The sequence below is a fragment of the Podarcis liolepis genome (genome assembly GCF_965112155.1).
Source record: "Podarcis liolepis genome assembly, chromosome: 1".
NCBI lineage: Eukaryota > Metazoa > Chordata > Lepidosauria > Squamata > Lacertidae > Podarcis > Podarcis liolepis.
Genome location: NC_139554.1, coordinates 68,633,652 through 68,658,522, shown reverse-complemented (window position 1 = coordinate 68,658,522; position 24,871 = coordinate 68,633,652). Strand labels below are relative to the sequence as shown.

At 40.7% G+C, this 24,871-nt stretch overlaps 1 protein-coding gene across 4 annotated transcripts in view; it reads left to right on the top strand.

Annotated features, from left to right (window-relative positions):
- Positions 1-24,871, top strand: part of AMPD3 (adenosine monophosphate deaminase 3) — a 35,206-nt gene that overhangs the window by 5,744 nt on the left and 4,591 nt on the right. For all 4 annotated transcript variants that reach the window (XM_083477481.1, XM_083477480.1, XM_083477482.1 and 1 more), the window contains exons 2-12: positions 3,537-3,762; positions 3,906-4,101; positions 6,213-6,378; positions 7,565-7,784; positions 8,720-8,849; positions 15,784-15,978; positions 16,251-16,382; positions 17,564-17,727; positions 20,203-20,329; positions 23,008-23,171; positions 24,694-24,814. In XM_083477481.1, coding sequence (XP_083333607.1) covers positions 3,542-3,762; positions 3,906-4,101; positions 6,213-6,378; positions 7,565-7,784; positions 8,720-8,849; positions 15,784-15,978; positions 16,251-16,382; positions 17,564-17,727; positions 20,203-20,329; positions 23,008-23,171; positions 24,694-24,814 — 1,836 coding nt within the window. In that variant the 5' untranslated portion in view covers positions 3,537-3,541. The remainder of the gene's footprint in view (positions 1-3,536; positions 3,763-3,905; positions 4,102-6,212; positions 6,379-7,564; positions 7,785-8,719; positions 8,850-15,783; positions 15,979-16,250; positions 16,383-17,563; positions 17,728-20,202; positions 20,330-23,007; positions 23,172-24,693; positions 24,815-24,871) is intronic.

The window sequence follows — 24,871 nt, the reverse complement described above, 5'->3', positions numbered from 1 at the left end:
CTGGTTACTAGAATACCAAGGCAACCTAAGTGCTCCACAGAAATGGTGAGGGCACCCAGGAATGGTTGTGTCAATGGCTCTATGCATTTCACCATTCCATAGCGAGATGAGAGCCTCATTAGGAGTACCAGCCATGTCAGCTGGAAAATCCCCCCAAGCATTCAGGTTTCAATAAATCTCCAAGGGTGAGGAATCTCACACCTTGCAGAGTGGAGTAGCTGGGTTCAGCTTTAGCAATGGTAAGAGGACATGGGTTTCTTTATCCCTACTTTCTTGCTTAAAGGAATGCAGGCTGAGACCTTGGATGGATAGTGGCAAAATAAATATTTATTTTAGTCTACAGCAGGGGTGGGGAATCTGTGGTCCTCCAGATGTTGGATTCCAGCTCCCATCAGACCCAGCCAGATGGGCTAATGGTCAGGGATGATAGGTGTTGTCCCACAGGTTTCCCATTTTGAAAAGACATCTTGGGACACTCAAGACCTTTGGTCTGAGCAATAAAAGACACCACCTGTGTTACAAGACTTGATTGTTCTTGGTGGATAGTTATAGACCTGGACTTAGACCTTGTACAATATGTTGGTTACAACAGACTTAGCAGAAAAGCCAGTTAGAAACCTTGTTGCAGAGACCAAAAAAGGGGGAGGAAGGGAAGGGAAACATCCTGTGCAGTACAAAGAAATGGGAATGTTGAAATACTTAGGCACCTTATTTATTAGCAATCACTAGAATATATCAACATGTAATGTTTGAAATTGTTTTTAGACTGAAAATAAATCATTTCCCAAGCAGTCATCACAGCTAGTAGCTATTAATAGAAGATTGTTTCCCATTTAACAACAAGCTCAGATGCCAACAGTTGGAAAGTGGAGTCATGCATGTAGGAATAGCATCACATAAAGACTGTTCCAAGTTACACAACTTTTGGGAATGATTTTGTTTTCAGGATAAATGTTTTCTTCCTCGTAATCAAAGCAACGCTGATTGACTGGGTAAGGCTCCTAATAATGCTAAGCCCTTAAAAACCCTTTGATTTCAACAGGAGATATTTCAACACATGCTTTAACACTTTCACTGAAATTAATAGGACTTTAAAGTGGTTAGAGTTCAGCCATGCCTTTGGCTTTGAAACCAGGGATAAATTTAGAATTCAATGCCCAGGCCTACATTTCCACACAGGGTTTTTAAAAATAGTTTATTGGTTCATGAACATTTTTAGCAGGTGTTAATAGAAACTTTGGCTTCATGTAGTAACTGACAAGTACAAGGAATTTAAGATGCATTTTAAAAATTGAAACTAAATATTGCAAGATTATATTCCAGAGTAATTATTATATAGCTTATTTAAGAGGAATGGTTGATAAAAAATGGACTTTAAAAAGGAATGTTAAAGAGTTTTCTTTGTTACTTAAATTAAAGCTATTCATGAATGAAGGTTGTTTTGGTTTGTATAGAGAATGCAGTAAATATCTTATGGGGGAGGGAAAGCTTTTTAAAATTGCTATTAATGCTGATCTTTCTCCTCCCCCACATAGAGTTTAAAGACAGAATATAATCTTAGAGATTCAGTTTAAACACTCTTCCTCTTATAATCACAAATTATTCCATTGCAAAATTGCTTGACATTTATGATAGAAAAATGGTATGAATTAGAATGATGACTATTTGCTATCATTTGAAACTTTCAACCGTTTGGCTATGAAAGAATGGTAGGAGGGCACTTGAAATAATAAATAAACAATTTATTATTTATATTTTGCTCTTTTACAGTCATAACCAGAATGGCTAGCTGCGTATATAAAATTCAACCATAAAATACAACTAAGTTGGTTTTCCTTAAATCAAATGCAGATTTTAAAACACAAGATACAATTCAGACTGAAACTCAGGCAGTAACAAAATTAAATAGGACTTCAAAATATTAAAGACCTGGAGTGAAAGAGATGTTTTCAAATTATGTTAAATGATGTCTGTACTGGGGGGCTGATGCAGCTCAGTTGGAATAATGTTCCAGAGCTGTATTGGCACCATTTAAATGGTACTGTTTCTCATGCTGTCTCATGATGACACGGAAGTGGTACCTCTGAAGTTAATGCCAAGGGCCAGGTAGCTCATAAATGGAATTCAGTGGTCCTTAATACAATCTTAAGACAATCTGATGGTAGACCAGGGTGGCCCTATTTTTAATACCAAGTGGATCACAAGACTACTTTGACACAGAACCCATTGGCCATACCCTGCCTTGTCACCCAAGTGAGGAGCTGGGTTTTGGTGAGGAGGCTTGAGGCTCTGGCAGGTTCCTAGAGCTCTACCACCTTCTTCACAAAGCTGTGCTAAGTCCTAAACACAGAGGTGCACAATAAAAGGAAAGATGAATCAGCATTAATCCTTAAACATGTTGAAATCAGTGCAATTACTCATGTCTGATCAAGAATAAATCTAGTTAAATTCAATGGGGCAGGCTTCCAGGTAGGTGTAATCCTATGCCACTTACTTGGGGGTAATCCCTACTGAACTCAGACTTATTTCTGACATGTATAAGGTTTGCATTGCTGCATGCCACATACGGCCAATAGTAGATGCAATTTAACGTTGGCCTGTCCAGTTGAGCTTCATTTATTTCAATAGGACTGAGGTGTGCCTAATACATGCTGGATTGCATTCATTATTTCTAAGTTTTACTAGTTTCCGGTGGATATTGCACCAATTCACACAGCCAAATGGTTGAGAAATTACTGTGCATCTAAATTCAATACAGCGTAAGTCAAAGCAATCACTGCTCACCCCAAAGCTACAGTGCCCTCCCAGAGCTGCTAAAAGTGAGTTGAGTGGTGCTGTGGTAATTGTGGATGGAGTTGTGAGATGGGTGCTTAATGAAGGTATCATTCAACCACTTCATCACACATTGTACTTCGTATAAATAAGCTAAATTTGTGTTCTTTGTTTAGTCAGCCCAATTCATGAAAATTGACTTGTGCTTCAGTAATTGCCACAATCTAAAACTGTGCTGTCTTGTTTTATGTGCCCAGTGAGTCTTCTATTTTCCTCCCTTGACAGCAGCCTGCCACATGGTTTGAAATGCCTATTTTGTAACTCTGGGAAGTTTCAAATGTGATTTCTAGGGCTGATGTTTGGAAAGAGTGAGAAACTCACAATGCTTTGCACTTGCAAACAGCTAATGAGGCTTATTTTAAAAAATGCATTCAAAATATTTAGGATTGGAGTATAGTGATCATAGGCATCAGAATCAAACCTAGAAAATTTGAAATACATCATGCAGGAGTGAGTAGAGCATTTCTTCATCTGATTTTGAAAATTCTTGTTGAGTAGCCCTAAGCTTCAAAACTGGTATTGCCATATAAGAAAATTATTGCTCTGGTGACTGTTAAAAGAACATAGTGTTCACTGAAAACCATTACAGTGGTGTAAAATTGCGCAAATTTTTAATGACTCTAGGATTAACTAAAAGGAAAGTGATTTATTTTTGATAACTAACTGTAACATGTAGCCTGTAATTCCATATTTTCCCCCCTTAGCTGAGATGCCCAGACAGTTCCCAAAGCTAAACCTCTCTGAGGTTGATGAGTCGGTGCGGCTTCTAGCCGAAAAGGTTTTTGCCAAAGTTCTTCGAGAAGAAGACAGCAAAGATGCCTTGTCACTATTCACCGTGCCTGAGGATTGCCCTATTGGGCAGCAAGAGGCAAAAGAAAGAGAGCTGCAGAAGGAGATGGCAGAGCAACAGTCGTTGGAAACAGCGAAAAGGTTTGTTCGATGACAATGCAGAAGTAACTTAAAGTCTTTAATATGGCAGGACATATTTGAAGTAAAATTTAACCATAAAGCTGATTTTGTTGATCTCGAGATGTGTCTTACTCACTTACGTGTTGTGTACTATGGAAACTTAGGAAGAAAAGTTTCAAGATGATTCGGTCCCAGTCCTTGTCGCTGCAAATTCCACCACAAGAAGCGAGAGCTCTGTCAGACACCCCAGTTGTGTCTCCTCCTACTCCAGTGCTTCCAGGTTCTTTGCAACCCACCCAAAGGATGTATGATGTACCAGAATTTCAAAGAGTTACAATTAGTGGGGATTACTGTGCTGGGGTAAGGAATCAGTCAATTTTTCCTTTTTTAGAGAGAGAGAAAAGGGAAAAAAATGCTAACTGTTGTATGCTTGTGTAATGTGAAATTAAATTGTTCTTTTATAAAGCTTATATTTGCCTAGTTACTCTAGAGATTGTATTCCAGGGCTAGAGAACCTCTAGCCTGCCAACCCCCTATTCTTTGGCACCTGTAAAGCCATTTTGACCCAGCCATGCTCACCTGACCTACACCTGTCATCCGTTGTGGGGCAGGTAAACCTGGCTCAGCTGAAAGGGGTTTGAAGGCACAACTGATGGGCAGTACCTGCAGAGGGCGTTGCAGGCACTGCCAACCAGCTGATCATTGGGTCTTTCATAGCAATGTGAAGGCCCAGAAACCAACATTTTCCTTCAATTCTCTCCCCTCCTCATTCTTTTTCTGCGCCTTCACATCTCTGGTCTTGCAGAGCACTTTGCAGTGGGCTTTGCAAAGCACTCAGACTGGTTTCAGAATGTGCAGGCAGAAAAAGGATCACTTGACAGCACTGTGATCTCAGGTGACTGACAAATAGTCACCCAACTCACCTGTCAGATTTGGCCCACAGGTGGTAGGGAAGATAACAGTCTTGCCTGTTAGTCAAATTCAGTTCCCCACCCTTCTCTGTGCAGTAGACATGTAACACTTGTCTTGTCAATTAACAAAAACATGATACAGTATTACCATCTTGCTTTGGAATACAGATATAAGTTATTACCTGTGTACAAGATAAAAAATGACCTGCACAGGGATCAAAGGAGGCCTTTATTCTCTCATCCTCTTTTCCTCCTGGCCTTCAGTTAGGGGCACAAAGAGCTGAGCAGATTATAACATGTCCAAATAATTACCTGGAATAGGAGGCCCATGCATACCTCCCACGGTGACTTCCATATTCCATTTGTGCAGGTAGGCGGTTTCTTCTTGGTGTATATGTAGCCGGTGCACGTGTGAAGCAGCACTTGGCTCTCCAACTTCAGATAATGATCAAACATGTTGACATGAACATGTATTGCTACCTGGCAGAGAGCTGAGGTAAAGGGGTTCTCTTATCCCAAGTGAGATCTCTTCCAGCAAGTGTTGTACATCCTGTCTGATCACATTGCTATCATTTCCAAAACTACTATATACAGGTAACTCACATCTTACGCGAGGGTTTCAGGGGGCCACAAATAAATGCAAAAACACATAAAGCAAGGAACCCCTGGAACTGCCTACCCAACCCGTTGCAAGGTGGAGGAGGGCTGCTCACCTGGCTTTGGGAAGGCAGCGCGAAGGCTCTGGGATGCTGCCAGAGCCCGCTTGCTCTGCCTTCCTGAAGTCGAGTAAGCCTGTGCTTGTAGCTATGTGTGAGTGGGTTTTGTCCATTCTCCATTTATTTATTCCCATCAACCCCCTCCATTCATAGCTGCAAATATGTAGGTAAAAGAAGCGTAAGATGCGAGTTACGTATATATCCAGGGTGCTGGTAACCTGGGTTACTGTACATACTTTCTTAAAAGCTTCAAGATTCAGCTAAAGTTCACCATTACATTACTGATCTATGTAGGGAAGTATTAAGACACAGGTGGAACTGTGCATGAAGTATTTACATGTTATCATAAGAAGCCTTTTGCTTCACCTGGAGGTAAATGCATGAAGAATTTTGATTGACAATATAGGGTAGATTTGACTGTTTCTATAATGGTTTGGTTCACTGGTCTGCCTAGATGAAATCCTAATAACATTTGTAGGCTATATTGAAATCTCTAGGTCTTAATGCCTGTCACTGAGATGGTAAATATTGAACAATTTTACTTCACGATACAAGTGGAGGCTGCCACAATTGAATGCTCATCCAAATACAGATTTTCTTCAACATAGTTAATAAGATTTCAGAGAACAGTCTCCTCCATGTTGTACTAGTTTTCTGTGGGTAGAGAATTCTTGTGTATAGAGGAACACCCACTTACAATCTACAGTGGCACGACCAACACATTGATTTATTGCTTCAGTGAGAAGTAGGCCTAGCTGTCAAGCAAATGCGTTTCGGATTAGTGTTTATAGTAGCATTAAAAAACCCCAACTCTAGTGGTTAATTGTATAATTTCTCCCTTCAGGTTACTGTTGATGATTATGAGCAGGCTGCCAAGAATTTGGCAAAAGCTCTCCTTATTAGAGAAAAGTATTGTCGCCTTGCTTACCATCGCTTTCCAAGGACAACAGCCCAATATTTATGCAGTATGAGAAATGAACAATGGAAAGATGAAGATGAAGTACTTCCAGGTAAATTAGCTGCAGTTTTTTTAAAGGTTTTGGTGCATGAAAACCTAAGAGATGATTAACTTTTACTGTTCTTAATATGCCCTCTTGATCAATATTCTGGTAATAGTATTACTTCCAGCCTTGCATTAGGTTTTACTCTAATAAATGTGTTGCCATTTTGTTCTTCAAGAGTAAATAATCACATAAAGATATAGGGATAGTGCAGTTCTGTGCAATATATTCACTGCTGCTCAGAAAAATGCTAGTCAAGTCCATACACTATGCTTGGTGGCAAATTAGCAGTGCACTTTCAATATTTAATTGGAGGTTCAGCAACCATCACTCCGATAGGAAGCATTGTTACCCACAGCATCACCCACAGCATTATACAAGTAAGTCAGTTCCTCTTGCAGCTTTGCTAGATGGGGTTTTCCCCAACTCTTGTTTTTGAGGAATGGTGAAAGTGGGGATTAGCTTGTAACCCAGTTCAGATATGAACAGGGATTTGCACACCCAGCTTTCATGTTTAGCACGCTCTATCCTTCTTGAACATATTGGCTTCAGCCCTATGCAACTGTGCAAATTTTGGCCACAAAAATTCTTCCCTCTCAGCAGCGCAAACATTAAACCACAGGTGGTCACCTTATGCCCCCCCAGATGTTTTTGAATTTCAACTCTCATTAGCCCCAGCCATTATGGCCAATGGTTACTGTAGGTGTAGTTTGGCAATATTTGGAGGGGTCACTAGTTGTACGCCCTATACTTAAGACTGCAGAGATTTTACAGAGCGTATTTTGATTTGCATCCTAATTCAAAATGTTTATGTTGGTGTATCAGCCCCATGTATAATATCACCTTTTTTCATACTTTGCTTGGATAGCTTTCATATAACACATTCTGAACTTCTGGATTTTGGGCCATGGATGCAGTTTGGTCCATGGTAAAGAACATTACCATAAATATCAAATATCACTGAAATAAATGGTTAAGCATGAGTTGGGTTTCACTCCATGTTTTGGGGCTGATACGTACCATAGTACCATGTTGCATAGAGTTAAGATGACATTCATGTGACAGTAGATATCCTATATAGCACTTCATGATTTTCATGTCTATTACTGCTCTTTCTTTGTTGGAATATTGTGAATAGAAACAATACTGTATTTTGAATGATGACAGAAATTTATTGATTCGGACATTTTTATAGATTTTCATCCACCCCCAAAAGACCTGCAGGACCTTTACAATCTTGATGATTCTCCAGGGAATCTGGATTATGTTGTAAAGATGAAGGCAGGCATTTTCTTCGTTTATGAGAGCAAAGAAATGATGGAAGCTGATGAGCCGTGGAACTTGCCTTATCCTGATCTTCAGACTTACACCCTTGACCTCAGTCATGTGCTGGCTCTCATTGCAGATGGCCCAACGTATGGCTTTGTTTAACTTTGAGAATTCCCTAATGCTAGCCTATTGTATGCTTCAACAGTTGTGCTGCTGTTATGAACGTCAAACCTATTATGTTAAATGATGTTCTGGGACGTACAGTGTCAACCAGGGGTGGGGATCCTCAGACCCAGGAGTAATCTGTGATCTTCCAGAACTCTCTGTCTGGTGCTTGGACCTGTCTCCAGGCCACACCCATTTCCCAGCTATAGACCTTCTCCTGAGGTCATGCCTTTCTCTAGCCTGACTTTGCATCCTCCTTGAGTGTTTTTTGTTGTTTGAAATGTGCCCTTGATCTCTGATACAGTGGTGCCTCGCAAGACAAAATTAATTTGTTCTGCGAGTTTTTTCGTCTTGCAAATTTTTCGTCTTGCGAAGCACGGTTTCCCATAGGAATGCATTGAAATGGTTTCCCATAGGAAAAAGGAAACAAACTTGCAAGACGTTTCCGTCTTGCGAAGCAAGCCCATAGGGAAATTCGTCTTGCGAAGCAACTCAAAAAACGAAAAACTCTTTCGTCTTGTGAGTTTTTCGTCTTGCGAGGCATTCGTCTTGCGAGGTACCACTGTATTGACTTTTGGTTGTCTGTGTGAAGGACAAAGAAAGAGGGTCTCACTTTAGTAAATGTGTTTAGGTTTGCAGCCGTGAGGTAGTTTTAATAGTCTGAATCTCTCAAATGTGGGATTGGAACAGTGTTGATCAATGGCAGTGCTTGGCCTACGGCTCCAGTATTTTGCAACACCTTTAAGAAGAAGAAAAAGTTACATTTCTAATTCTTAAGTGGATATCTGATTCCTGCATTGCAGGGGGTTGAAATAGGTGACTCTTTGGGTCCCTTCCAATTCTATGATTATTTAAGTAAAAGCATTCTCATTTGCTGTCAGACGATACTTAAGGTATGGTGTTTCCTTTTCCGCAGAAAAACATACTGCCATAAGCGGCTTAACTTTCTAGGATCTAAGTTTGGTTTACACGAGATGTTAAATGAAATGTCTGAACTTAAAGAACTCAAGAGTAATCCTCATCGGGATTTTTACAATGTGAGAAAGGTAAGTACGAAAAAGATTGGTCTGTGATTTATTCTAATCAGTGCCACTTTTTAGAAGCATTTTATGTTAAGTTGAATTAAATATTATGGAAAACATTATTTCATCTTGCGGCACTATGATTCATAATAGTATGATATGCGTAAGGAACAGCAATAAAATGTTGCAAGAAATAGCCAAAGCGGAGAGGGTTGAGCTGCTTGGTCAAAGGATGAGATACAAAAATAATCAAAATCTGAATTGCTGACTTTGTGAAAAGAAAAAATGTATAAATGAAATAGGGGATGGGAGAACCAGTTTGGAATGATCGTGCTACTAAAAGAAAATCCTATGCCTATTGGATTGTCTGCCTTTAAAAATAGTTCAGAGAAACCACCTTCAATGTCAAAGGACATGGTGTGCTATTACATGGATTTTGACAGTCAACAGCCTAAGAATGTCTGGCAAAAAGATTGCATGTTCTTAGTAGGGGCATAATGACCTTCCTTAGGCGCGGATGGCATAAACATTACCCTCATAGAATTAACTCTGCTTTCTTCCGGCTTGCTGTGAACTAAGAATCTCAACAGCCAGAAGTGTTGCTTAATTATTGCCATATAACATGCCTTGACTGTGAATGGGTGGCAGCTTTGCCGAGAATTGAAAGCAGCACAGTAGAGATGAAGTAGTATATGTTTGGTTTCACAGGGCTTTTTTGTTTTAATCTTAGCCTTTATTAATGCAAAGATTTAACACTTCAACACTTTCTGTAGATAATGCAACCACAGTCCTCTCCAGACTTTATAGAGTCCAGGCTAGAACTGTGAGTTCCTAAAAACAGCAGCTGAATTCTGCTATTAGTAAGTCATAAATTAAGACTTTAATTTTTATTGTTTTATTGTATTAATGCACTGGACTCATAAGTTTGTGAATGTATAGCATGAGTAAGGGTTTGTGTGGGCCTTCAAAATATGTGCTAGTTTAAAGGGATTTATTCTCACTAAGAATAAAATGTTTCCTGCTATCTAGCTGGCACAGATCCCTCAACCAAAAAAATTCTTCGTTTGCATGCCCTTTTCTGATCTACAGTACTAATCATTCAGGGCATAACTGCACATGGTTGATGAAGTTGGTTGGAAAAATAATTTTAGAGAAGAAAGAAACACTGAAAAGTAAAGGAAAACTTCCAGGCTCTTAAGAGCTGTTCTTTTCATGGCGGTGTGCATAAATTAATACTTTTATTCGATGGCACTGTGGTGAAACTATGAAGAATGTTGAATAGTGCATATGCATTAGTTGATAAAGCCCTGTGTTAATGTACAGAAAAATATATTTATGTACAGCATATTGTGATATAATGACCTTTTTTTTTTACAGTGCAGAGTCAGTATATTGTTATATTGCTTCTGTTCTCTGGTTTCAAAATAGGTTGTGCAAGAAAAGAAGTCATTCCTGGAAAGTGTGATTAAGGCAGTAAACAGAACAGGTTGAAACTTTTCCAAGTGAACTGCCAATGTCCCCAGATTCATTGGAAGTACTTATTCAATGATTTATTTACAGTAAAGTCTTTTGCAAAAACAACACACACTATGACAACCCCCTCCAAAAATAAAAGAGAAGACCCTTAGAGGAAATCAGTGCCATGCTCTTCTAATTGTTCATTGAGTGCAAGCATTTTGGCTTGCCATCTGGAATGATTGCCCCTGTCCTCCTCCTCAGGTCTTGAGGGAACCCTAGAGGAATAACGGGGGAGGGGAAACAAAATAGGGGGGAAACATCCAGCTTACAACTACATTCCACCTTTACAACATGTGTGCTACTGAGACTCAAACTTCGGGATTGTCAGAATAATATGCAACAAAAATTTAATCAATTTGCATCATGCAACTCAAATTGGGTCCACTAGAGCCAGACTTTTAAAACAATGTGGACTAAAGTCACTTCTGGGGCCCCTTCGGGATTAGGGGCGTGAAAGCTCAAGATTCATTAGTTTCATAGTAAATCCACCCTGGCAACACTCATTGCTGGGACAGAGGGGTGTCACAGTACAGAGCAACTGGAGGGGCACAAGTTCCCAACTCTTGTTTTAAAAAAATTGAAGCTGAAGCCATTTTAAGCTTTCAAGATCCAAAGTTTTGTGAACTGCTTCTGCTATTAGGCTAATATCTTATGATGCCCCAAGGTGGAAAAACCAGTAGTGTTTATAGTGAGAGACTATGAAAGGAAAGTGCTGGAGAGACATAGATCATAATTCTGAACAGGGTGACCAAGACCCTTCTGTCAATGTAATTATCACTGATCTAAATATGGAATATTTATCTATCTTGGTGACAGGTTTAATAGAGACGTGTTCATAAGAGTATCAAATGACACCTGTGTCATTGAAATGTTGGAAGGTGTCAAAATCATTCAGTGTGCTTGAAAGCTTAGCTTGGGTTGGAGAGATGTAAAGTACTCGTTTATAAGATTGTCCTGTAGGTAGATTGCTGGAAACCACAGGGAAGGAGATTGCTGTTGCACTCAGTTCCTGCTTGTGTGCTTCCCACAGGCATCTAGCCAGCCACTGTGAGAACAGGATGCTGGCCTAGATGAGGGAGGGGAGGAAAAGGTGGATGGAGAAGATTATGAGGAAAAGAATAAGAAGGCAGCAAAAATATATTAGTGTGATGCACCTCTGTTTCAGTTGCTTGCAGCATACCCTCCAACATGTTGAATCCCAAAACCGGGATGTGCCACAGAGCCTAAAAGATGAGCATTTTTCAGGGCTGTGCTCTCGTGGTGCCCAAAAAGGTGCATTTGGGGGCACCTCACTTTTTTCAAGGTGAGATCTCGCCTGCGAAATCACATGAACAAATATATATGTACCTCTGTAGTAACTTTGCCAGGGTGTGCAGGAAGGAATATGTATAAATATCTTGGGATCTTGAATTAGACAATAGTCTGAAAAATATAGAAAGGCAGGATAAATTTTATTTAGTAAAAATTGTTTTAATAAATAAATACATTTCTGTTAAGAGGAAATGTTATCTGAGGACAGGTTCAGATAACTATAATGGACTTAAGATGACTGTGGCAGGCAAAAAATAATTGGCCACACAGCCTTCCAGATCTTGTAAGGGTATAGTTCAGGTATATATTGTTTTTCTGCCTAAAAATTATACCCTTAGCTCAGACTTCATCCTCCTCTAATAACATTAAATGTGCCAAAGTAAACTTAATTTTGCATGTTTAATGGCTGCACAATTTTGAATGAACAGTGATTTTGTGATTAAATATCCTTGTGTTAGTAGATGTTTTAAGCATCTGTTTTAATACAGCTATTGATGAAACTCTCTAGGTTTTAGTGGAAGTTGTTACAAAGCACATTTAATGGAAAATTAAAGACTAAATCCAGTTATGAATTATGTACAATGATCATAAGAACCAAAGGTTAATGGCATGTAGCCTGACTCTGCTTTTTGTGGAAACTGATTTGCAAAGCTGATTTTAAATTATGATGGTGAATAATAAGTGTGCGCTAATGAACTGTCTGTTTATAGAATGCTAATCAGTTTCATGGCATTTACTACCTTCTGAAAACTCCAGGAGCTTCAAAAACTGGTTTTAAGCTCAAGAGTACATTGTGACCTTTAGATAACATGCTGCTCTGTGTGTCTTAACATTTTATTAGGTACACTTGTGGAGATGGTGATGCAGTAATGAGATCCCACTGGAAAAGTAGTGTTCTAAGAAAATAGTAATAGCTAGGCATTTTCTTTTACTCAGAAGTAAGTTCCTTGTGTTTTGTGGGATTCTGTGGAAAAGCAGGAAATTTGTCAATAACATGGAACTTCTGTTTGTGATATGTGATGGCTCATTCACACATGCAGTAAGTTTGGAATCAGCTCACAATTGTGGGACAGAAGTAGCTTACCATTGCTTCTGTTAGGACAAATTAATTTCCAGTGATCTTTCCTTCCTCATTGTATAAACCAGGTATGGGGACCCTTTGGCCCTGAAGATGTTGCTGAATTACAGCTCCCTTCAGCCATAGCAAATGTGGCCGATGGCCAGGGATAGTGCGAGTTGCAGTTCAGCAACATCTTCAGGGCCAAAGGATCTCCACACCTGGTACAGAATCATTAGTGTTGCCTTCTTGGATCTCTGAATTGAGGCCAGAACTGCAAAATGAGCTGTTGAATGTGAGGCATTTCCCCCCTCCTCAGTATAAACATCTTTCAGGTGTTATGAAGATTCTGTTCCTTTTCATGGAACAAGTTTGGCTTGGTCGGGGGGGGGGATTATTAAATACAGTGGTACCTCTGGTTACGAACTTAATTCATTCTGGAGGTCTGTTCTTAACCTGATGTACCACTTTAGCTAATGGGGCCTCCCGCTGCTGCCGTGCGATTTCTGTTCTCATCCTGAGGTAAAGTTCTTAACCTGAGGTACTACTTCCAGGTTAGCGGAGTCTGTAACCCGAAGTGTTTGTGACCCGAGGTGTTTGTAACCCGAGGTACCACTGTATGCAGTCATTTCCATTTGACATTCTGATAAAGACTGAATGTACTCTCTGTAATTTGCATACTCAAGCTATTGCTGCTGTTCTCACTTTCTTCTATGGAGCTGATTATGATTATCAACAATGTATAAGACATCAAGTATGAGACTGCTCCTCCATGAAAGCCCTCATTGAGTTGGGTGTTCTTAAAAAATTCCATGACCCTCGTGCTTGCTATAAATAAATATTATATCATTTACAGAGCCAAATACACTGTGGCTGAAACTTCCAACAAAATCATCACACTATTGTTTTTAGATTTACTACCCATTCTTCACCAAAAGGTCCCAGGGTGGGTTACAGCAATATAAATACAGTATTAAAAACAGTTGCACACAAATTACAATAACAGCTAGAGTGAAGGTGCCATACATGCTTCTGTGGGGAGGGGCTTCTACAGAAAATGCCACTTCCTAGGTCAGTCCCCTGCCCAATGTCTGAGGGCAATGCAACTACCAAGAGAGCCCCTTCTGCTGGGTGTTTGCTTTTGTTTTGTTATCATGGCAGGATGTGGGCCAGGTATCTCACTCAGGCTTAGTTGTCATTCTGTTTTGTACTTAGTGTAGCATGCTGTACCTTGATTTGTAATCAGATATTCTCTACTAAAAGTATTAATATCTTTTGTGATGTATGTAGATAGTCCTCCAGGCTAAGAAGTTGTCAGGATAGAGTGCCTCACAGATGATTTCAACTGTTTGTTGGATTGCTACCTATTGTTTGTCTCATTGAGTCTGCAGAGTAGAAAACATATCTTTTAAATAGAACTTGCTTTAGCTTAAGAGCATGGGCAAGAGAAAGGTGTTGACAGTACTTTCCTGTCACTTCAGGGAGTCTGAATAAATTCCACCTTAGAGCTGAAATTAATACTGGCTTCTTGAATTTCACCTTCCCAGCAAAGGGGTTTATCTAGACTCCACTTTAGTGGTGAAGGGAGCACTCATTACACACCTGGTGATAATGTGCAACATTTTGCCTAAGGTCTGTGGCAAACACTGCCAAGAGCTGGAACTGACATTGAAAAACATTGAAAACATTTCCCCCCTCACTCCTGCAGAAGTAGTTTAGAGCAACCCCTTTGCCCTGGAAGTGAAATTGACATTGGAGGCAATAAAACTGAGAGGCTGCAGAGATGAGGAGAAATCGTATCAATTTCATCTTTCCTTTTCCCCATCTTTGAAGTCCTTGTAATACAATTCTCAGAGCCTTAGCAGATGCTACACACCCAGTTTTTTCCTTCTGTCCTTTCTGCTGCTACGGAGAGATTGTTTTTTTCTCATGGAAACAGGAGCATTCCTTCAGTCCCTAGGGAAACAAGACAAATTAAGATGTTAAAATGTGAAATACTGTACCTTACTGAATAAAAAAAATAAAATGCAATGAATTATGTAACATAATAATTAAATTCACTAATACTACTACTACTACTAATAATTTGATTGTTTATACCCTGCCCATCTGGCTGGGTTTCCCCAGCCACTCCTTAGTATGTTTTTATTATTATTTAAAGTATTGCAACGCAATGATGTAGCTTCAGGATCATAACAGTGGATGACTTCACCACTATTCTATTAGCATTATTGTGACAGACATCTTCACTAGAGGTCAGGGATATGCTGAGAAACGGGAAGTAAAATCAGGTCAAAATAAGACATATTTGACAGGAAAGGGGGTGGGAACAGAATAACACATTTGGAAAGAAAATATAAATGTATAAATGCAAAGTCACACCAGGAGGGTCTGTGCAGAATGCATACATAATGACTTAGATCCAAGGGACTGCACAAGGGGTGGTGGAATTCACTGATTTCTGGTGACTTCTCCCTCATACTGCAGCCTCCTACTTAACATGCATTATGTTTCAGAATACAGTAGCCTCTCAATTTTCAGGAGTAGATTTTCATGAGGCACCCCAGGCTGCAGGAGCAAGGAGGAGATGGAAAAGCCCATTCTGTGAATGGGTCTCTACTCACAAAATGAACATTCACTAACTGTAATGCAGGTGAATATGTGTTGTGTCTCACAAGCATGTTGAATTCCAAATGAACATCTTACAACTAGTAGGACTCTTATCCTTAATAGCTTTGACTGCACATGTATTCAGAATAGGCTTCCTCCTTTTCTTTTAAGAAGTAACATCTGACAAGAGCCTGATGGCTACATTTGACAAGACAATGGGAATGTTGTGATCCGTAGATTACATTGTTGGTGAAAGGGGAGTTCAACCATGTAAGAATATTCTTTCTCACTCCCAAAAGCTGAAACCTGATGACTCTTGTTGTTGCTGAAGTTAGTGCTTCATAGCACACTGAGAGAAAGGTGCTCAATATCTTTCAAATCACCTGCTGTGCCAGATGGCTAATAGTAAAATATGCATGCTTGATGTTAGCTGAGCCTGAATAATCTTGTTTGTGATTTCAGGTTGACACCCATATCCATGCTGCTGCCTGTATGAACCAGAAACATTTGCTGAGGTTCATTAAACACACATACCAAACAGAGCCAAACAGGATAGTGGGAGAGAAAAAAGGCAAGAAGTTAACTTTAAAGCAGGTGTTTGAAAATCTCAACATGGATCCCTATGACCTCACTGTAGACTCATTAGATGTCCATGCAGTAAGTACATTTTGACCAGTAGATGAAATTGAATATGGAGATCAGGATTTTGTACTTGAGCCATGTATGGAGGGAGAAGATTACTCTTTTGGTTTTTGTGATAGATTTTTTCTGTTACTTAAAGAATGCTTTAGTTAAGAATATATATTGACATTTTGATATTTTACAAGTAGATGTAAATAAATATATTGCAATAATATGACTTAACAATACGTGAGTTGTTAAAAACTGATACTGAGTTTATTGAATAAGCATTTCCCTTCTTATTTCAGGATCGCCAGACATTTCACCGATTTGATAAATTCAACTCCAAATATAATCCCGTTGGTGCAAGTGAGCTGAGGGACTTGTACTTGAAAACAGAGAACTATATTGGTGGTGAATATTTTGCTCGTATGGTGAAGGTAGGCAGCTTTTGAATCCTTTCAGTCACTGTGTCTCTTAGTGTCTTGTAAAAACACTTATAATGTGAAATATACTAATTGCAGCGTATGCTCCTGAGCCAAGGAGGTGCTGAATCCTGAAAGCAACTGAACTTCACATAGAATACAAGATGTCTTGTGTGACAGACGCGTACATCTGTATAAGCTAGACGTGCTCTAAAGTTGCAAGGTTTTCTGCTCACCCTTTTTCACAGGAACTGTGGTATAGAGATGTGTGAGTGAGGTTAGGAATGTACTAAAGGACTTTTCAAAGCTGGTAACTTTACTATTTTTTTCTGCAGTGCATCACAAAAAGGTGTTTAAGAGGTGTACAAGTCCCATTCTTTGTGTGGTTTGGGGGCTGTAGTTTGAGCAAGTTAGAAAAAAATGTCAGTGGACATGAATAAATTTGTAAACACACATCAGGGTTCTCTGGATTCTGCACTAATACCATATTTTTCGCTCTCTTGGACGCAGTTTTCCCCCTCCAAAAAGGGGAAATGTGTGTGCGTCCTATGGAGCGAATGCAGGCTTGTGCCATAGCCGCGCGCAACCCCTCCGGCAGGGAGGGGCTGCACGGGGCTATGGCTTCTTAAGCCCTGCGCAGCGTCTCCCGGCAAGGAGAGGCTGCACGGGGCTAAAGGGGAAGCCAAAACAGCGAGCAGGATCCATCCCACTCGCTGCCTTGCCTTCTTCCATAGCTGCGCGCAACCCCTCTGGCAAGGAGAGGCTGCACGGGGCTATGGATTCTTTAGCCCCACGCAGCCTCTCCCAGGAGGTAGAGGCTGCACGGGGCTAAAGGGGAAGCCAAAACAGCGAGTGGGATCCATCCCGCTCGCTGCCTTGGCTTGTTCCATAGCTGCACGCAACCCCTCTGGCAGGGAGAGGTTGTGTGCAGCCTGTACGCTGCTCTTTGGGGCTGGGGGGGGGAAATATTTTTTTTCTTGCTTTCCCCCCCTTAAAACTGGATGCGCCCTATGGTCCAGTGTGCCCTATGGTGCCAAAAATACGGTATATTGGGCGGGGGGACTGCATAAAACATGGCTAACACTCTAGATCATTGATATCAATGGGCATATTTCCAAATTAAGATCTGTGTGTAAAGCTTTTGTGATTATGTGTTGCTCCTGGCAGAAATGTAATAATGGCTTGGTTTTGAATAGGAAGTTGCCCGTGAACTGGAAGAAAGTAAATACCAGTACACAGAACCTCGGCTGTCCATTTATGGACGTTCTCCAGATGAATGGCCAAATTTAGCTAAGTGGTTCATCAGGCACAAAGTTTACTCACCACACATGCGTTGGATGATTCAGGTCCCTAGAATCTAGTAAGTATCTTTGTGTCATTGTTTTTTAGTCTTATGGGTGCACTTTTTCTCTCTATCTGAATAGTGTTTTTTTACTCCCAAGCATTACTTCATCATGTAATTACTTTTTCAAAAACAGTGAGGAAGTCTGATCTAATCTTCTCTCTTCTCCTGTTGTAATGCAAACAGCCTTGCCTCATGGCAGTTACCACAGTATACTGTGTGAAGCAAAGAGGACAAAACTGGACAACTCAATTTCACTTTTTTCTCTCAGTCGAAATACATGTTACCTTAAATCAAGTGGGGAACCTGCAGCCCTAGGCCTTATTTATGAGGAGATGTGAAAAGGGAGTGGAACTGAGAATGGATGGAGTAATAGAAAGTCAAGGGATGAGGGACTCACTGCACAGGGCCAGCCCTACCATTGCACAGTGAGGAAACTGCCTTGGGTAGTTAATTTTGAGTGTTATTACTGTATTTTTACTCCTATGGAAGAAGTGGTGGTGGTCTTTTCTGTCTCAGGCACCAAAACAACTTGACCCCCTTGATTTGGGGTTTCATTTGCTATTCTGCCTTGGGTACCAAAATATATTGGGATGGCCCTAGGCCTGTACTCAATCAGTTCAGGCCCCTGATGAGCAATTTGTCCCTTTCCCTGTCAGCCACTTGGGTGGTGCTGGAAGGGGTGGAGAGAGAGAGGAATGGGATATTTAAGAGAGGGAAAAGAGGGAGGCTCTGAATCAGCCCACCAGCAGTTCCTGCCTAATCTATTGGCATGCAGTCTTTTACAGGACAGGAAAAAGTGGTTCCTCACCTCGCGCTTTGTTACATGGCTGCCCATGCCCCATTCTTTCTCTCATTAATGTTTAGGTAAAGGAAGATACATGATGTGACATTGTATTTCTGTACAAGTGTTAGCTAGTTGAACAGAGCGGGGAGGGGGGCGAGGTAAAGAAATGTTGTCTTTGGTCACATCTTTTGTACACAGCTTTGAGGGTCGGTTTTTTGGTGTGTGTTTTTTACAATCAAGCAGTGTATCTCTTTTATGAAACCAACATCACATGTAAATATCACTGTTGTGTAAGCTGCAGAGACATGTTTAAAAGCCAAACAACACATCACCTTAAATATGGGGCTGCTGCTACACCCTCCAAACTTCTTTTGGTACATCTAGTTGAAGTAGATGCAGCTTAGCTGGGTGGTGGCTGGGCTAAGCTTGTACTCTAGGTACTCTGAACCTGTGTGCAATGGCCAGCACCACCCTGTTAATGATGCTGGCACTGTCTCTGATGTACATATATCAGGGCAGGACTGGCGCCATTAACAGGGTAGAACTGGCCTGTATACACATGCTGAAGGATTTGGGAGCTTCTGCTTGGCTCCACAGCCTACCCTGCCAGGCTAGTACATGTTTGGAGGCCACAATGGCGCCCCTCAACCTTTGCTGGGTCTGCTTTTAAGGCTGAACTGAAAACATGTTTAAAATGATGTAAAATATCAACTGCAATCCTCTGTAATTTTTGTGATTGTTTAATCAAAACGCACTTCAAACTAGCAATGGGAATTGGTCTACATATCAGACTAAATGCAAGCTGAAAATATAGATAAATAATTTTCATACTTTTAGTGTGATAGGGAACTAAGGCTGGCATACTTTTAACTATAAATTTTGCATCTGTAAGTACGGTATCTAAGACATGGTTATTTGCTAGAGATTATGATGCATGGCCAACGTGCATTGACCGGGGAGCTAAATAATGAGTCCACTAGGCACTTCATGTCCCCATAAATCACATTACTCATTAGGAAGCAGGTTGCTATCATTAGTTTTTCTACTCAGCATAATGCAAACAAGTATGCATGCTGCATTAGTCACTCAAATTGAAGCTCTCATTAGGAGAGATTTCAGGACTGAATTTTGAGACAATATATTTTGTTTCGGGGCAGGTTTGTAGAGGAAACTAATTCTCATCAGGTAATTACTAGCTAATTTTATTGATTGATATTTGAGTTTAAATCTTCCTTGCTTATAATGAAGAATTAAAAATACAACAGGTCAGTTAAAGCATAAGCTGTGTGTGTGTACAAACACACACACACACACACACATATATACATGCACACATACTGTATGTAAACATTAAGCAGAATGCAAGTTTAGTGGTTAATGTGCTTAACATCTGGCGATTGTGCACTTTCCCTGGCCCTTGTGGAGAATGTGCACATAATCTATCCATGAAGAGGGAATTGTGTACATAATATACATAATCCCCAACAGGCCTTGGGAAATATTGGCTGGATTTTGTACAATCTCCAGCCATTCTGCATAATCCCCACATGCTTTTGGGAATAGGCATATCTTAACTGCATTCTGTACATTTACCAGGCATTATACACATCCCTTGGTCAGTGTACTTGGTCTCTAAGAATCATGCCTTTTTTTCTAAGCAAATAAATTTTAAATAAATATATATTTAAGATTCTTGTTTCTTTCAGTGATATTTTTAGGTCAAAAAAGATTCTGCCTAGCTTTGGCAAAATGCTAGAGAACATCTTCTTACCTCTGTTTGAGGCAACTATCAACCCATTGGAACATAAAGAGCTGCACCTCTTCCTTAAATATGTAAGTCTGTGGATAACCCTTCTTCAGGGCTGCATGTATCAAGTCATTTTATGATCACACCGCATGTCTTCATTTTGTATTGGGTGTAGAATTAATTGTTCCAAAACCCATAACTTTTTGTTTTGTTCTCCCCTCTCCCTCCTTCTAAAAGCAAGTTTCTCATCCTTAGAACTGCAATGTTTTGGAAATACTTGGTGGGATGAAAACTCAGAGAGCCACAGAGACAGGGGTCTGAGCAAGGCTCCTCGTGAACAGGGCATCCATGTTCTGCATACTGCTTTGCCTGCCCTGGGGATAGCAAAAACAAAATAAATTATGCAAAATAAGCACAAGTTGCATAATTTATACAGGTTGCCAAATTCAGTTTCTTTCTTGGTGCAGAATTTCAGCTACCTCGGCACAAAGTTCTGGTTTTCCTTTTGTGTATGTCATTAAGGACACCTGCCCCTTCTCTGCCTTGCTCCAAAATTTCTCACCACTAAGTGCAAAGGCCTTCTCCAAGAGCCACAGGCTCATATCAGTAAGATTTGAGTGTGTTACTGTTTTTAGCCATTTCCCCACAACTATGTGCCAGTCAGATGGTGGAATTCAGTTTAGTCCCCCATCCGCTGATTAGGTACCTGCAGTTGTCAAAGCTGCCACCGCCTGCTGATTGAAACTGTGTGCGCATTTCCTAATACAGTGGTACCTTGCTTTGCAACCGTTTTGGATTACAACCATTTTGGATTACAACCATGTCAAACCTGGAAGTGTGTGTCCCTTTTTTTGGATTACAACCCCCCCCCTTTTTTTGGGATGCCCCATTGGCTAAAGCACACCTTGGGTTACAACCTGTTTTGGTTTACAACCAGACCTCCGGAATGGATTATGGAAGTAAACCAAGGCAACCTGTTATGCTGTTCTGGCGCAGCTCCCTCTGCTGGCGAAAACTTTAAAATGTTTCAAGTTTTATGATTCTACCATCTTTGGTGTGAACACTGAGCAGCTTTTGACAAATGAGTGGCACAGAGCTGCTGTGGGCCCTGTGGCTGTGAAAGAGGTGTTTGCTTCTAGAACATGCAGCTCTGCCTTGATTGGCTGGCCTGAATGTTCAGGGCCTCTCCTAGAGTGGCATGGAAAGTGCTGCTCTTATCCATGCAAAAGTTACATCAGATGCTGGAGACCTTACGGAAGGAGATTACAACTATGGCTTTTCCCTACTTCACTGCGGCCCCAGATTCCAAGAGGGCTAATACTGGTGTGGGGAGGAGATGCTACTGCATGGGCTTCTGTGTTCCATGTTAGGTACTGCTGACCATTACATGCATGGTACAGGAATGCAACAGGCCTCTTCCATGAAAGTGATGTGAGAAGAAGCCGCCCAGGATACCACCAGAAAAACAGTCCTTGTGGCAGGTGAACTTAGGCAGTTTGTGAGGTCTGGTTGAGGTAGAGTTGTGACAGGTGTCGACACCTCTATATTATTATTCATATGTTTGTTCGTTTGTTGCATTTCTATCGCACCTTTACCCCCATGGAGCTCAAGCCAGTTTACATAGTTCTCTCGCTCCTCACTAATCCCCACAACTACCTTGTGAGGGAGATAGATTCAGGTAGGTAGCCATGTTGGTCTGACGCAGTTGAGCTACTGGACATTTTTCTTATGAGGGAGGTTAGGCTGAGAGGTAGTGACTGGCCCAAGGTCACCCAGTAAACTTCATAGCCAAGTGAGGAATCGAACCCTGGTCTCCCAAGTACTAGTCCAGCACTCTAACCACTGCATTGCCACTGGCTCCACATGTAAAACTCCACTCTTCCTCCTTTCAGTAGGCAAGCCTTTCTCAACCTGGTGCTCTCCAGATGCTTCAAACTGCAATTCCCATCATCCCTGACCACTAGCCATCCTGGCTGGGGCTGATGAGAGTCCATCATCTGGAGAGCCTTGTGTTCCACACCTCTTCTGGAGAGTCTGCAATGCTTTTGTGGTGTAATGGGTTTAAGGAAGACTGCAATAGGACTTTCTCATCACACACCCAAAGTGTTTTCTTGCTCAGCAGCCGTCAGTCCTGTGACGTGGGAGTTTGGGAAACGTTCAGCATAATGACACCCTGGGCATGAAGAACATTCTATTGAAATAAATAGTACCCAGGTGCAGTGGGGACTCTATTTATAGTAGGCATTTTCATTGACAGCAACATTTCTTTTGTAAACATGCACATTCTGCTCTGTAGAAATATTAACGACACTGCTTAAGCTAATCCAATCCCAGTTTTATATGGCTGGAAGCTGAACTGTTTCTGAGTAAACCATTACAATTTGGGCTTTGGGTTCAGCTGTGATTCAGACTATTCTGGTTCACAGTTTAAACCAATAAAGGCTTGGCATTCAGATTTGTATTCCCCACCCTATCACAAAACAGTATAATGGTTATGTTTCTTGGTTGTAGTTTAACTATTGAGGGCACACACTTCAGTAGGTAGTGTTTGATTGTGTGGGATCTCTTCTGCCTTTGCTATGTGGAAGGAAAAGGAAAAATTGTGGAATTTCTGGCCTAAGATACAAGCATCAACACCTGAGTGCCCACTCCCTGTAGTAGTGACTTGCCATGCAGACAACTAGCCAAGCCCTGACTTTATATATATATATATGTTCATGCTGAAGTTGATTCACACACACATCTGTTTTTGTTGGATTCCTAGGTGACAGGGTTTGATAGTGTGGATGATGAATCCAAGCATAGTGACCACATGTTCTCTGACAAGAGCCCCAACCCTGATAACTGGACTAGTGAAAAAAATCCTCCATATAGCTATTACTTGTACTACATGTACATAAACATCATGGTTCTGAACAACCTTAGAAAGTAAGTAGTAGTGTTTTATATCTTCTTATCTCTGCATCTTTAGTAGAAAGATATAACATGGAATTTGAAGCATAACTTAAATCAGACTAACATTGTCAACTTAAATGTAAGTGTTTTTATGATCTCCTTTCTAGAGCTGCTCCCCCCCCCCCCCCCCGCAAGCACCCATTCCTGATTCTGCTTCTAAGGCTTTTTAAAGACCGCCAATTCAGTCCAAAAGGAGGAAATGATTGAGCAAAACAGCACTGTGCAGACTTATCCATCAGGTTAGGATTGTACACGTGTAGCCCTGGGTGGCAGCTTCTGTAACAGGGCTGATCATCTGTGGGCCAGAAGAAAAGGTTGAATCCAGCTCTTCTGTCCCTGCTCCTGCCATCTAGGCAGAAAATCAGTACTATTGAAGAAACTAACCAGGACTGCACATTCACAGCTCTGACCCTAGTGTCAGACTTTGCAGTCCGAGGAAGTATGAAAAGAGCATATTTTTGTATGTGTAGCGTCTCTTGTTGGCTAGGGATGAAAAGTGTTTTTTTAATCTCATAGACCAGGAACAGCTAACTTGAGGCATGTAGGCTGGCCCACCCAATAGGTTTTTTGGTCCCCCCCAAGACCTGTCCATACTTGTACTCCTTTTCTTTTATAAAAAAAATAGTAAAAGAGAGTGCTTGTTTTTTAAAAGTATTGACTTCTGCTTTGTGCCCCCACTGCAATACTGTGATTTCAAAAGGCTTTTCCTGCCCCACTGTGTGCCTAATACACCCCCCCCAAACCCACATTACTAACCAATCTTGTGGGTCCATCAGCCTGGAAAAGGTTACCCCCTCTGTTGTAGATCTATCAACTGCCTAACGTACAAACACACACACGCACACACACTTTTTCAAACTTATGGTTTCTGGATCAAACACACTTTGTAAGGTTTTGTTGCACTTCAGGCAGCATCTGGAGTGCATCTGAACCAGCTTTCGGTAGATTATAGAAGTAATCAGTACTTCTTCATTAGATGTGTGCCAAAAAACATCACTGACGCCTATAGAGTAGTGTCCAGAGCATCATTAGTGATCCTCTTTGTCTTGTCAGGATTAGTTTTGTATATTGGCACAGTGAGATATGTGTAGCATGTTCCCTGTTTTTGCATGTGCTTTCATCCACCCTTTAAAAAAGAATAATGCAAAGCAACCTGTATTTCCAAGAAAAGAAATGCTCCACCATTTCAATAACATTTTATATTTTAAATTAATTTAGTCTTGAACATTTTTTACTTGAGAACATTATCTTAAAAAAACACACACAAAAAAACTATAGGAGTGAAATTGACTACACTGGAACTTGCTTCACAGGATTGTTTATAATCTTAGGCCTCACTTCATTCATTGTCTCAGGTGCAGTTTGCTTGCTAATGTAACAGATGTTGTGAACTTGCATAATACAAGTTATTTTATAATTACTTGGGAATTAGTTACAAAGTGTGAGTGCATGATGACAATTTTTTAAAACTTTGGTTTATTTTAAATTTCTGTAGGGAAAGAGGCATGAGTACCTTCCTGTTTCGGCCTCATTGTGGAGAAGCTGGATCGATCACTCACCTGGTGTCAGCATTTCTTACTGCAGACAACATTTCCCATGGATTACTGCTGAAGAAGGTACAGCCCTTTGCAATTCATCTAGTATAAAATATAACCATATAGGGATAGAGCGTT